This window comes from Pseudovirgaria hyperparasitica (genome assembly GCF_010093815.1).
Source record: "Pseudovirgaria hyperparasitica strain CBS 121739 unplaced genomic scaffold EJ05scaffold_3, whole genome shotgun sequence".
NCBI classification, from domain to species: Eukaryota; Fungi; Ascomycota; class Dothideomycetes; order Acrospermales; family Acrospermaceae; genus Pseudovirgaria; species Pseudovirgaria hyperparasitica.
The window spans coordinates 1,877,139-1,890,291 of NW_022985551.1; the positions used below are offsets into that span (position 1 = coordinate 1,877,139).

Below are 13,153 nucleotides of genomic sequence, written 5' to 3' on the forward strand. Positions count from 1 at the left end.
TCTTCACATTCAAGTCACATCCCTATCTTTGTTCTAGCCGACTGACGCTGGCACCTACGTAAAATTACCTCCACAAGTGGAAAAAGTCAAAACATTCAGCAGTGGGTATTCGCTAGTGGTCACCCACCTAACTACTAATCCACCCCTAACCAGCTTAAATAGGCGGGAGCGAACGGGACCGCTTGCTTTCTGGTTGGTATGGCCGAATGTGCTTGAGCTGGGCTTTCAAGAACGTATAAAGGCTTTCTGTCAATGCTTTAGGCTAGGAATTTAGCGCTTTACACCTACTGCTTCCAATATGTTGTAATACTTTCAATCCTGCAACATCTCGCGCCTTAAACTAGCTTCGATGAGAACACACTACGTTTACGATCCTTTAGAAAGCGTTTGCGTCTTCTAAGATCGCAATGGCTGAATATCAAATCAGATCTTTCAAGAGCGCTTCCGCATTTCGCCAATGGCTCCAAGCCAACAACAGCTCCATCCCAGGCATCTGGCTTCAAATCTACAAGAAAGCCAGCAAGATGGAAACAGTCACATACGCCGACGCTCTTCAGGAAGCGCTTTGCTTTGGTTGGATCGATGGCCAGCGTAAATCCCACGACGCTACCTCGTTCATCCAGAAGTTCACGCCGCGCCGCCAGCGCAGCATGTGGTCGAAGCGCAACGTCGACTTTGTCGAGCAATTAATCGCGACGGGCCGCATGATGCCGGCTGGGCTTGTGGAGGTCGAGCGTGCAAAGGCGGATGGGCGGTGGGATGCTAGCTATGCTGGTCAGAGGGACTTGAGTGTTCCAGATGAGTTCTTGAACGCGCTGGAGGGTGATCGCGATGCAGCGGATTTCTTCAAGACGTTGAGCAGGTCGAGCCGCTATGTTATCGCGCTGCAATTGCATAGTGCGAAGACGGCGAAGACGCGTCAGAGAAGGATGGAGAAGTATATTGCTATGCTGAGGGAGGGACGTGGGCCATGACACGCATACTACGATATCGTCGTTGTCACACAGTGGCTTTCATACGCACTCACGAACATCTATTCATTCGCACATGGCTTGCTTGAGCTTTATCGTCCGAACAGCTTTTCGCTATTTCAACAATAGACGGAGCACCCTCCTTCCTTCAGCTTTTCGGATGGCCTCTTCAGGCGCAGGGAGAGGCTCTTCATACTCTAGATTCGCCGTATATCTTCTTAGGCAGATGAATCAGTTACTCATCGGGAGTAGCCTTAAGATGTATCGACCCCATAATCTGCATTGGGGACCAGATTTACTAGATCACATACTGTTACCAGTCGCCTTTCCCTCTTTCATCTTCTCCCATGCATTCAATCAGAGGCTCCTCGCGCTGATCTGTATTGCACCGAGCGCTGTGCCAAATATTCTGCGTCACGGCTTTCTCGACGACTTCCTCATCACTCTCCCCATTGATAAGGCTGTCACGATGGCCTGCAGCTTCGTGGTGGTGGAATAATTCTGGATTGACGCTCAAGCACCGCAACCTCTCTCCTTTGCACATAATGTGTAGCCAGATATCGAAACTCTCAGTGCCTTGGTCTTTCTCGGCTAGAATCTTTGTGGCTGCATCACCAGTCAACGCATATGCGAAGCTACATATCGGCCCTACGGACTTATGAATGGTGCGAATATGACCTGGATCAGGAGCGATCGACTTTTCCCAGGAGTTGATATAGGGCGGTACCAGCGGGTCTTCGAAGCGAACCATAGGCCAATGCCAATCGATGTTCTCTCCGCAATGACCCAACCAAAGCAGATCCCAACTATCGCCATATGGCAAAAAAGTCGGACTCGTTGTGTCATTCCTCCCGTACCGCGTCAAATTGCGCATACCGGACGCGATGAGTGGCATATTTGGTCTAATATTCACATCCCAATCAGCGTCGTCTTCGATGATTAACGTCGTCCCTTGTTTGCTAGCTTCGCGAATAGCATTCAGATGGCCGAGCCACGACAGGGCGAACGCTCTGCCGGACTCGCCATTCTGTTCCCTGATCAGGGCCTCGATCTGATCTTCAGTGGCCACCGATATCTCGGGTATCGTGATATCGAGCCTCGACCGGGACGCGGCTGCCAGCAGACCCTGTTGTCTCCATTTCAGTCTATCCGGAACATCCTTTGGGGCAATCGCAATGATAGATTGAAACTGCTGCAAGTCAGCTATGGCTCTAACCATGCCCAAAGTCGGGATCATAGAACGTACGCCAAGCGTAGAATTATCGGCGCCACTACTACCTCGCCAATGACCCAAAATCCCTGTCTCTCCGGACCTCCAGTAATGAAATAAGAAGAGAAGCCATATAACAACCCCTGTCCCTAGTAAGGCTTTGGATCTCAATATGCGCGAGGCTGGAAGCATCATTCAGTTGAGGTCCCACAATCCAGCACAATGTCTTCATGCAACATGACACACGTGGACTTAATATGTCTCGCAAAGAGAATCATTCATGCCACCATTAATTATAATAAAAATAGAACAGCTCCCAATAATTGCTTGCGTGAGGCGCCGCTGCGGCACAGTACTGCAGTTTTAGGCGCCAGCGTCCGGCCAATCACAGTCAACCAGCAAGTGCTCCACAACAGCCATGAAGGTTGCCAACCATATCGAACGGCGGCTAATACCTTCTGACAACCGTTGTTCATAGTTACAAGTACTTTATGCACCATAGTTTCTCTTCTCCACATCTAGAAGCTCATAACGATCCTGTCTAGACGCAAGTCAATATCAGTCTATATGTCTCAGTAACAGATATGTATGTTTCCGACGTCATATACGAGGAGAAGGCATACTAAACATGATGGAATAGCTTCAAGTTCATATGGGGCACCGGAAACTTGACACCACGGCTGAAGTGCCAACTCATGAGGCAACAAAGACGCCTAGTACTGAAACGGCTTTTTCATGCTTCGTAGACCAGACGTTCGATTGTGAACAGGATTGTACCCTGAACGTCCATAAAAGCGCCTATGATTCATTATTTTCGCCGTCTGTGATCGAATAACCTCCAAGGCCACTGAAGAATGGTCGCGTCGGGCGCTTCGGGCCTCCCCTTGCCCCATTTGAAGCTGGGTTGAGAGCGCGAGTCTGTAAATCTATGATATGTATATTTTGTCGCAAAACATATACACCTTGTGATCTGCTTCTGAGTCTAAGTCATCTTTTTGCGAGTTTCGTACGATACAATCCATACATTCTTTCGTGCTTTTCAGCACACGCCGTCGTTCAGGAATTCCAACTTCAATGACTTCGCTCTCTGTACTACTCCTTTTACTTCGTACTGTAGCTTATACATACGCTGCTGGACCAGAATGTAAATTCCGATCTATAAGCGTACCTATTACAGATGTTCCCATCTCCAGTGCTGTCAAGTTCAGAGGGGCAGCACTCTCTATAGGCACTCCACCGCAGAATCTCAGCTTTCAACCTGTGCCGTACGTCACAACAATGAAATATGGACAATGCAGATCTGACCCATCGTAGATATCTCCACAATGCATGGATATATAACGAGTCTGGATATTGCGATATCACTGTGTCAGCAAAAAAGTGTACAACTGAAAGAGGTGGGCTCCCTGTGTGGAAAGATTCTTCTACCTTTCATTCCGCGGGAAATTTATTTCCTGCCAGTGGCAGCCTGGTCGACAACTCAACGATTACCGAGGCAAGTTGGGCAAACGATACACTCTTAGTCACGTCGAATGTTAGTCTTGACGGCTTTCCATTGGGCATCATCGACCAAGACTTGACTGGATTACCGCAAAATCCTCTTGGTCTCGGTCGGAATTCGACTTTACTTACAAGACTTATACAAATGCGGACCATCAGTTCACGAGCATGGTCTTTCTGGTGGGGGCTTTCTGGTGCAGAGAAAAGTGCTCGAATGGATGGGGGCCTAGTCTTAGGAGGTTACGATGCAGCGAAGATAAAGAATGCCAAGAACCATACCGGTCAGATCACGGAGCCAGGCGATTGTCCGTCCGGCCTGGTAGTGGCAGTGACCGACATCCTGCTCAAGTTTCCAAACGGATCCATGCCTAGTCTGCTTCACTCCATGCCGGGAAGTACGAATCTAGAAGCGTGCTTATGCCCGGAATGTTCAAGCTTGATGACTTTTCCCCGTTCGTCATATTATCTCACACGTTTTCAAGAGATGAGTTACATGACCGAAATCCCTCAGACCATAGGAACAGACGGATCCAATTCCACCTTTATGGTGTACTTCTATCCGGAAGATGTTTACCAGGGCGATATCATCATTGGTCTCGAATCTGGTCTCAATGTGACGATACCAAATAGTCAGTTCGTCGTCGCAGAAAATATGGTATCGAACGATACCGGTGTCGTCGCGTACAATTCTAAGATCCAGTATGTCATGTTAGGTCAGAACGAATACGAACATGTAGAAGTTTTGATGCTGGGCAAATACTTTTTCACGGCTGCAGTCATGTTGGTCAATCACGAAATCGGTGAATTCACGCTTTGGGAGGCAAATCCAACCACGGATACCGATCTTGTTTCCATCCCAGCCTCACAGGACGATTCACTATGCCAGCCGAGTCCTACCGGCATCATCAATCCTATATTGCCGATGTCTACCCTGAATCCGTCCCAACAAGAACCCTCTTCAAAGTTTCCCATCGGAGCTATCATTGGTGTAATAATCGGTGGGGTAGCACTACTAGCCATTATTGTCATTATCAGCTTCTGTTATATACGCAGGAATAAAGCAAAGGCTCTACATACCGCGACAGTACCACCAATCCCTTCGTACGCCCAAAAACCAAAATGGAATCCAGGAGTCCAAGAGCTGGTAGGAGACCACGCCCCTGAGTTTGAGGGAAGCGAGCATTTCCAGAGCGAGATTTATACGCAATCGCCGAAGCTATCGCAAGCTCCGATGGAAGTAAGACAAGTATATGAGATAGGCTAAGCTAATATTAATACAGCCGACTTTTACATCAATACACTATGTATACATTGAAATGACAAAATTAATTCCTGCCCAAAGACACCAGGGAGAACCTGAGGACCTCAATCGATATCTCCATTGTGTTTGACATGGGTTGGGACCCGCATACATTATGAGACATGCTCATTTCTTTTGTGTCCATTGACTTCTCCTTACGGACGCCTGACACAGTTCTGTGTTCCCTCTCATAATCAACAAGCTCGAATCCCCTTTCACACACCTCGCAAATCTATCGCCTCCAATGCTACCCAGTTGTACCTCAAATACAATGTGACCCCACATAACCTTCATCATATAGTCTCCATCTTCGCCCGAAATCCCATCTCCTCCCAGCACTCGTATCGAAGATCTTCTGGTCTTGTCTCCGAACCCCTCGCCAACCTAGACTATAGTACAGTGCGCACACTGTGTCTGGTAAGAGTTCCAAGTTATGCGCTGGCTTATTCATGGTGTTTGCGAGGATCGATTTTTAAAGTGACCTAGCCAATGGGACAAATGTATGGTGGTAATTTCGACAAAACAATGAATGAATTTGTGTTCCACATGCATTGGAGACGTACAGACTGACGCGACAATGAGATGCATTCCTTCTACTAACCTACTATAGAATTTATCGATCGAGGAATCCTCGGGGTTCACTATTACTTCGGCTATCTAACAAATGGGATAGATTAGATGATAGGGAGAACTTGAGATATGAGAGTTGTATAGAGCGGAAGATTGGTAGACCAACTCTAAAGAAACTGAGGTACAGAGGGAGAAAACAAGACTCAAGAGATAATTAGACAGAAGATATGGAGCATACAGCTACAGACAGAAACTGGATCGATCAATCGACTTCAAAGCTGCATTTGTGTACTCAAACTAGTCTTCCGCCAACATGCAAAGTGGCCTTTTATGTTAAATAGCGTTTTCATGGATGCGTTAAAGACGTCAATAAAACGCATGTGTTCGTTGATCAGGGTGCTGTTCGAACTAGACATATCATACGACGATCTTCAGACATGACTGACATGGGATATGAGTAGCTGGCGGCAAGAGAGGTGTTAGTATACCCTTTGAACAGTATAGAAGCGACATGCTCTTTAGTATTTAGAACATATAATCTCGCATGATAGTATGGAAGGAGTGTTTCCAGCTCGCCAATGCACTGACAGGACGATCTCTGCATACAGACATTTGAATAGAGAAGATCATCTTGAGGCCTATGTCGGGTTTCTACTTAAAATATCGTAGCATATTCTGGGAGTTGGACTCGAGTAATGGCAGTCATGCTTTGAAATGCATACTTTATGTAAATATGGCTTGGATCTTAAACACAGTCAGTTGGTGCATTTGCTGAGAACGGCAATCACGAGATTTTTAAACTAGAGGCAGGGCTCGTATGCCTCTGGAGGAGAGCTAATACTGCTATTGTGAGTAGACATGTACGTTCTTGTAGAGATTGAGATAGACGTGGAATATCTTCCGTTTGAACGACTAAGGGAGCTCGCTTGGTCAAGAATACTTGTGTTGTTCAACGATTAAATTCACGAGATCCTCATCCTATTGGTTCTGTGGCCTCGCTGGTACTCACCATGTCCCATTCCACCGACATTTTTTACGGTAACATAGCTGAGATGGAGGGTGGCCAGCACCACCTTCCTATACCACCTATTCCGAGCTGTACTATAGGGTATCAGTTGCAGCAATGCTCTGTAGACATAATATTGATGTTATTACAGAATTCTGAGTGTCAATATTTGGTCATCCTGCCGTCGTGGTTCAAAACTAGACAGGCGCGCATCGGCGCTATGTTACCGTAAAAAATGTGTACGAGAGGCTGCCATGATTAACTCAGCGTATGATCCTTCGACGATGTTGGTCCTGTCGCATTTACACAAGCCTTTGGCTCTATCTAGATTTTCAATTTCGTTGACGTCCAATCCGGCATTCGAGCTCGTCGGCCCACAGCATCATGACCAGTCTTGCTACAGCCGGCAGCCACATATACAAGCACAGAACAGAATACACGCTGAACTTCAACACACTTAACTACATCCATCGCCAGATCAACAGCTCGCCCCACAGGAATGTACCAGACTTCGTCGCGAGGCATGCAAAGAAATGAAGGTCATCCACGCAGTCCTTAGTCATGCCAGTCATAGCACCAACTACGGCACGTCGCGACGACACCACCCTCGCGGTAGCCGACGCCATCTGCGTGATTTTGTACGTTGGTGGAAGGCCGCATGACCATGTTGAAGCGTGGGATGGGTGAAGTCCCACGCTATAACGCAATTCTTTCAGCTACGGGTGTGCGGTGTGTGCATTGGGTGCAGCGTAGGGCCACACGGGCAGGGATGTTGATATTTCATATTGCACCAGCATTGTATATGGGCTGGGGGTTTTTGCGTTGCAGCTAGAATGAAGTTTACGATGTTTACAACACTGTGCCGGGAAACACGATTATAGCCGCTGCGATATCGCTTAAGCCGAGATGATGATGTCGACTTCGAATCTGATGACGGCCGAAGCGCGGATCAGGTCGTGAAGTTGTGGCCTCAGGCATCATAGTCTGACCTGTCTCAGACTCCATGGAATTTCCATCGCGGACTCGCACTCACACTCACACGCCCCGACTAAAGTCAAGCTGTCTATCGAAATCTCTGCTATAGCTGTAGTCATATTCGTTCTGCCGCGCGTCTTCATTCGTAACATTAGACGGCGCGCGGCTCAGCCTCACTGACCGTGAGGTTTATATGCAGCGGCTTTCGTACTACCTAGTATCTCTGGTAGGAAACCACCAGACCATTTGGACAGCTCATTCCGCAGCAGATATTCACCTTTCCAAGCCATCATGACACACGACAAGGTTCTTATGTGTGCTGAAACTCCAAGCAGTGCTTTTGCTACAGCCCCGACCTCTCCTCCGCCATACGAGCTGTTGTCACCTACCCCAGCAAGCGAATTACCTGCTGCGACGCCTACTTCATCTGTGAGCGAGCTTCAAGACTCCAACATAGTCCAGCGTCCACATGAGCTCCCAGTAGCTCTAGTCAGCTCGCGCAGTGATCTCCCATCCGACCTGTCACCGCAGTACCAATCAGAGCCCTCCTCAATCAAGCACAGCAAGATCGAGCCCGACTCGACAGTAACAGGCTCCTCCCTCGCCCACACGCACGTCATGAAATCTCAAGTCAGTAATTCCACTATCAAACACGGCACCATACAGGCGTCCAGCGTCAGTGAGGCGTCGACATTGAAACATTGCAACTTGACGCAGTCCCAGGTGAGCAAGAGCTCACTGGCGCATGTCAAGGTGGAGGAGAGTGTGATACAGGGCGCGACGTTGGCCCATTGCACAGTGCATAAGAGTACGATTGTTGGTGGGACCTATAAACATATGGTGATAAGAGACCAGCACGTCGTAAATGGCAATTTTATGGGGAAGAAGTCCTGAGAAGAGACGGGTACTCCTTCAAAGCGACGACAATGTGGTAGGATATTTATAGTTGAATAAGACCTTCTTCCTCATCACGGGACGTTCTCGACTCGTGCGGTTCAGCCTGTGCATCAGTCTCCGGCAGCTGTGTTTGCTCGTCTTCAGACCCATCCTCTTCGTCTGCGGGGACCAGTCTCTGCGCTTCTTCCGAATCTCCACTCTCCGTCGTCATTCGCTGCAACTGCAACCCAACGTCATCATAAGGATACGGCCCCTCGCCTTTCCACCACTCCGGGATATCCAGACTACACCTCGCAATAAGCAGGATAAAATGCAGCACAGCTACAAGCATAGGTAGCCCGGCCCCGGTCAGATCCAGCGGTAATAAGATCTGCTCACTAAAATACTCACACTCGCCCACCCGGTCGCGCGGAACATTTGAGTTCCAGCACATATTATCGCGGTCCAGCAGCTCAACCAAGTACACAAGTATCGCAAAAGCCAGCAGCGCCGCCCAGATGAGAAAGTCGTACATCGAATTCAGCACCACCAGCCGGAAATACGTATTTTGCCGCGCCATTCGCAAATTGAAGCCTGTCCACGCTGCGTTGACGCCCCCCTTCTCAACCTGTCAGCTACTGCCCATCGTCTGTCGCGCAACATCGTAAGGAACAGCCAAGCCAGGTGATACTCACCAGTATCATCATCTCCCGCACCCCTAGCTCGCCATACCGATCCGTCTGCTGAGTCCACTCGTTCGCGAACGGTATGTGGTGTGCAATGTACATAGCCACGAGGAAACATCCCACCGATGCGACGGAGCATGCGATTGAGAGAGTGTATATGATGTATACATATTGAGGTGTTTGGTACGAGTTGTCTTGCGTGCTGTAGATGTATTCGTCGTCTGTGTCGGCGAAGCTCACGGTGCGACTAGGCGGGGGCCGCGGGGGCAGGGGCTTGTTGGTCGACGACGAGGGCGCTAGAGGGGCATCTTCGAGGGGAGCTGGAGGAACATCGAGCGGTATTGGCGTGTCGGTGAAGGAAATAGACGATTGAGGGGAATTCATTGCTTCCCGATTATGGGTGAACGAGTGGTGGTCGGACAATACCTATCCTATGCATGGATTGCATGGATGCACTGCTGCAGGTGGGGGCCGGACAGGTATGTAGGAGAGAGCGCTAAACCGGATTTGTATCCGTCTATATCTGTTTGAATACATCGAGTTTCTTTTCGCTGAAAGTTTATGGTCACCGTTGAAACTATGATGTAATTTTCTCTGACGTGTCGACGTGATTCAAGACTAAGCTAAATGTCTTCAGAATCCTCAATTGCCCTGGCGTACCGTAACAATTTACTTGTTGATTGTGTTGTAAGATTTAAATAAGGAAGTTATGGTCCCCTTACAATTGTTCTAGCTAGTGTACTGGAAGAATGCTAATATGGGCTTCATTGTAGTTTGAATATCGTGTAGCAGCTTCAGAACTCAGTCGTCACGTTATGCCTTGTAATGCCTATAATAGTAAGGTTGGCATAACTATTGAACGAAGACTGATTGTAATAGTTCGATTGAGAGAAATATTCGCTGTCGACGAGTCAAACATTCAGCCATAAACTTTGCACCTGCTCATTGCTACATAAAATTATCGATTCAAGGTCTCGGCTTTAACACAGATTCCGCCACTCATACTCCATGGCACATATTAAACCACTAGTGAAACCATTCAGTTCAAATTGGTTATACCGTTACTAGTCATGCTGCTCCTGCCATTCAAGCTGATGGATTTCTTTGAGCCTCTTTGCGTAGGATAGGGATCGGCGCCGAAGATGTTGTTTACCATCTCCCCTGCTCGCGATGCTAGGACAGATAGGAGCGAATCACTCAGCTGCAATGAATGTTAGAACGTCTGAATCGGACATGCTAGGTTGCATACTCACGCCGTGCGTGCTCTCGCAGCATCCTTGCAGCCAGACTCCCGCATCCTCTACGACGGTGCCCTCCTTGAAAAGAACGCGATAGTCGCGACCAACCTCCCACTTATGCGCACCATTGGGTCTGAGACCCTCGGCACCCTCCAGCATGTCCTCGTGCGCGTTTCGTCGGTAGCCTGTGGCAACGAACACAGCATCTACGTCAATGACTTCGTCTCCATTCTCACCCTCGACGTAGAAATCACCACTCGTATTGTGGATATGCAGACGGACACCGCCGGGGATCTCAGGGGAGTCGGTAATCTTCAGTATGTGGCGGTGAGGAAGAATGTGGTGTGGCCAGGCGGCCTCAGACTTGTACCTGATGCGTTGCGTGTAGATAGTCTCATATATGCGTTCCAAGAGATCAAGACGAACTACACCGTAGTTTGTGTTGCGGTCGGCGGCTAAAGCTGAGGCGCGAAGTGCAGGTGATTGATGATAGACATCATCAACACGTGATGGGTTGAAGATCTCGTTCACGCTGTGACGATTATTAGAACCACATGTAGAAACTACTATGATACTCACAATGGGGAGTCATCGCTTGGGCGCAGAGCGGCGCCTTTAATGATCAGATTCGTCTGGGAATTAGGGTAATGGGAGTGGAGATTTTCGAATATTTCTGCCGCACTTTGACCTCCACCAATGACAGCTGCACGGTAAGGATACTGCGGGTCCTTAAAAAGATCACGGATGACATGAGAGTACTGAGAGGAGTGAATGACCTTGGGATGACGCTGCGGAAGATGCTTTGGAATGCTGGGCCTGCCACCAGCTGCAATAACTACGTTGCGTGTACGGCGCTCAGTCATGGTATTAGTCCGTCGGTTTCTTGACTTGACGATGAAAGACTCGACTTTCTGGCTTCCGGTTGATAGGTTTTCAGGGATTATCTGGACGACTTCCTGGTCGTATTCAACAACTTCGTTGAACCAGTTGGCGCACCAGCGCATGTAATCTTCGTACTCAACGCGTTGCGGCAGGAATGTCCCAAGATTCGTAAACTCTACCAACCGGCCGTTCTTGTGCAAGTAGTTCATAAATGTGAACTCGCTGCGAGGATTACGTAGCGTCGCCATATCCTTGATGAAAGAGATCTGCATTTTCGCTCCAGGCAAAAGCATACCTGCATGCCACGCAAAGCTTGGTTGCCGCTCCAAGAATGCCACTTTTGGCTGGTGTTCTGACAAGTTTGGGAGATCACGACAGATATTTGGAGTATCCAGTGAATCATGCAGAGCAACGGCGATTGCCAAAGATGCTGGTCCGAATCCAACGCATACTAGGTCGTGAAGATCGTCGGGTTCCGTATATTGAAGATGGGAGACATTGTAGTCTTTAGAATCAGTTGTTTCTAGATATCCGTCACCGACAGGGTGGGCGTAATGATTCCTGGTGGAGCTTGTCAAATCGTGGGGTGAAGAGCCCCTGGAGTCGAAGTGAGGTGCCATGATCGATAGTACGTCAAGATATTGGTACCTGAACGAAGAGGCGAAAAGAAGTAACCCCAGGACTTGTAGTATGAGGTCTTGACGTAGATGCTCAATCAGTAGTGTGTAGCTGTAGCATGTGTGCCTGTGCCGGATAGATGGGTTGTTCGGAAGACGTCAATCGTCCGAAGCTAGCAAAAATGGTTTGGTATGATGTCTAATAGTCGGCTCATCGATGACGTACTGAGTCTGGCGAGACACAGGAGGCTTTTATGTACAGCTCGAGAGAGAAAAGCAAAGTCAAGGAATAAATAAGCCCGTACTTACACGCAAAGTCTAGAGGAAGAGTGTTGTCGATCAACAAGCCACGGCGCTACTCTAACAACTTCGTTAAAAGCCATTGACTTTGAGATATAGGGGGGTCCAGTGTATGCGACCTATTCACCGTGCAGGGTTCTGCTTGGCGTGGGTCTGTAGACACGGTGTCCAGGATCTAAATTGAGGGTGAGCATGGTCAAGGAAAACTCTTCGCATGCAGAATGTCACGCTTAATGCCATGTTATTCAATTTGAATGCGTATTGCACAATGTGGAGAGTTCCACGAGTGGCTAAGAAGACGACCTTCCAGGATCAGGATCTAATCTCCGGATCAGATAAGACACCGGAGCTTCGAGCCATGCCCGAATAAGCCTACTTCTCTGTTCCTCTCTCCACTTATGTCTTGGAAGCGCAAAATTTTCTCGCAGAAGAGCCCGGAAGAGCCTCGGTATAAAGCCCTTGAATCATGCAACATTCGAACTTAATGCTTGAGCCAGGGTTATTAAGCTCTTCGACGACAGAGAAAGTGAATGAAGCTCAGCGGAGCATATCAGATGGCGCCCACATAGGGAACGCATGGTGTGTCCTTTAGAAACCAAGCTTGGGCCACAGCTCCGGCCGAGCAGGATCAGGACATTTGTCTTATCTGATCAGATTAGACGTCATACGAGCCATCTCCGAGGCTCGGTGACATTGGTGGTGCGGCATAGCGCGCTTATTTTCCACTAACGTCTATGTGGCTTGAACGTGGGTGTCGCAGCAATGGATTGCTTTTCGACGATTACGGATCCCACTCCTTCACCTTCTTCAGTGTGGATTACTATATCATATACAAGCTATTCTGCATTGAGAGACGATAGTCAGAATACACCGTATTCGTCGTCTACCAGGAGTGCATCATGACCCAAGGTGGTATACATAAGCGAACCGCGCTCATCGTCGCTATGTCAGGGCCTGGGTGGATTGTAGTTGGTCAATATAGGTCCCGTTTTTTGTTTTTCTATGGACGCGGAGGGCAATAA

At 48.5% G+C, this 13,153-nt stretch overlaps 6 protein-coding genes across 6 annotated transcripts; 3 read left to right on the top strand and 3 right to left on the bottom strand.

The window, feature by feature from the left end:
• Positions 1–10: 10 nt before the first annotated feature.
• On the top strand, positions 11–1,129 carry EJ05DRAFT_259672 (uncharacterized protein). The gene is made up of 2 exons (XM_033740249.1): positions 11–101; positions 163–1,129. Exon 2 carries the CDS (start codon positions 408–410, stop codon positions 972–974), a length of 567 nt encoding a protein of 188 aa, XP_033603771.1. The 5' UTR covers positions 11–101; positions 163–407; the 3' UTR covers positions 975–1,129.
• Positions 1,130–2,527, bottom strand: EJ05DRAFT_259666 (uncharacterized protein). Its single transcript, XM_033740248.1, has 2 exons — positions 2,218–2,527; positions 1,130–2,160 (listed from the first exon to the last, which is right to left on the bottom strand). The coding sequence occupies exons 1-2, from the start codon at positions 2,374–2,376 to the stop codon at positions 1,285–1,287; spliced, it is 1,035 nt and encodes a 344-aa protein (XP_033603772.1). The 5' UTR covers positions 2,377–2,527; the 3' UTR covers positions 1,130–1,284.
• Positions 2,528–3,255: 728 nt separating this feature from the next.
• EJ05DRAFT_483703 (uncharacterized protein) lies at positions 3,256–5,642 on the top strand (the record flags this gene model as incomplete). The annotated part of the gene is made up of 5 exons (XM_033745280.1): positions 3,256–3,325; positions 3,359–3,446; positions 3,496–4,918; positions 5,156–5,398; positions 5,592–5,642. The coding sequence occupies 5 exons, from the start codon at positions 3,256–3,258 to the stop codon at positions 5,640–5,642; spliced, it is 1,875 nt and encodes a 624-aa protein (XP_033603773.1).
• A 1,476-nt stretch (positions 5,643–7,118) lies between these two features.
• Positions 7,119–8,426, top strand: EJ05DRAFT_497875 (uncharacterized protein; the record flags this gene model as incomplete). The annotated part of the gene is made up of 3 exons (XM_033746601.1): positions 7,119–7,195; positions 7,556–7,677; positions 7,732–8,426. The coding sequence occupies 3 exons, from the start codon at positions 7,119–7,121 to the stop codon at positions 8,424–8,426; spliced, it is 894 nt and encodes a 297-aa protein (XP_033603774.1).
• On the bottom strand, positions 8,344–9,509 carry EJ05DRAFT_473847 (uncharacterized protein). Its single transcript, XM_033743481.1, has 2 exons — positions 9,104–9,509; positions 8,344–9,027 (listed from the first exon to the last, which is right to left on the bottom strand). Exons 1-2 carry the CDS (start codon positions 9,476–9,478, stop codon positions 8,473–8,475), a joined length of 930 nt encoding a protein of 309 aa, XP_033603775.1. The 5' UTR covers positions 9,479–9,509; the 3' UTR covers positions 8,344–8,472.
• Positions 9,510–9,821: 312 nt separating this feature from the next.
• Positions 9,822–12,157, bottom strand: EJ05DRAFT_473848 (L-ornithine N5-oxygenase sida; the record flags this gene model as incomplete). The annotated part of the gene is made up of 4 exons (XM_033743482.1): positions 12,058–12,157; positions 10,912–12,004; positions 10,348–10,864; positions 9,822–10,295 (listed from the first exon to the last, which is right to left on the bottom strand). Coding segments are annotated over exons 2-4 (1,597 nt in total), but the record flags the coding sequence as incomplete, so codon positions are not given.
• Between the last annotated feature and the right edge of the window lie 996 nt (positions 12,158–13,153).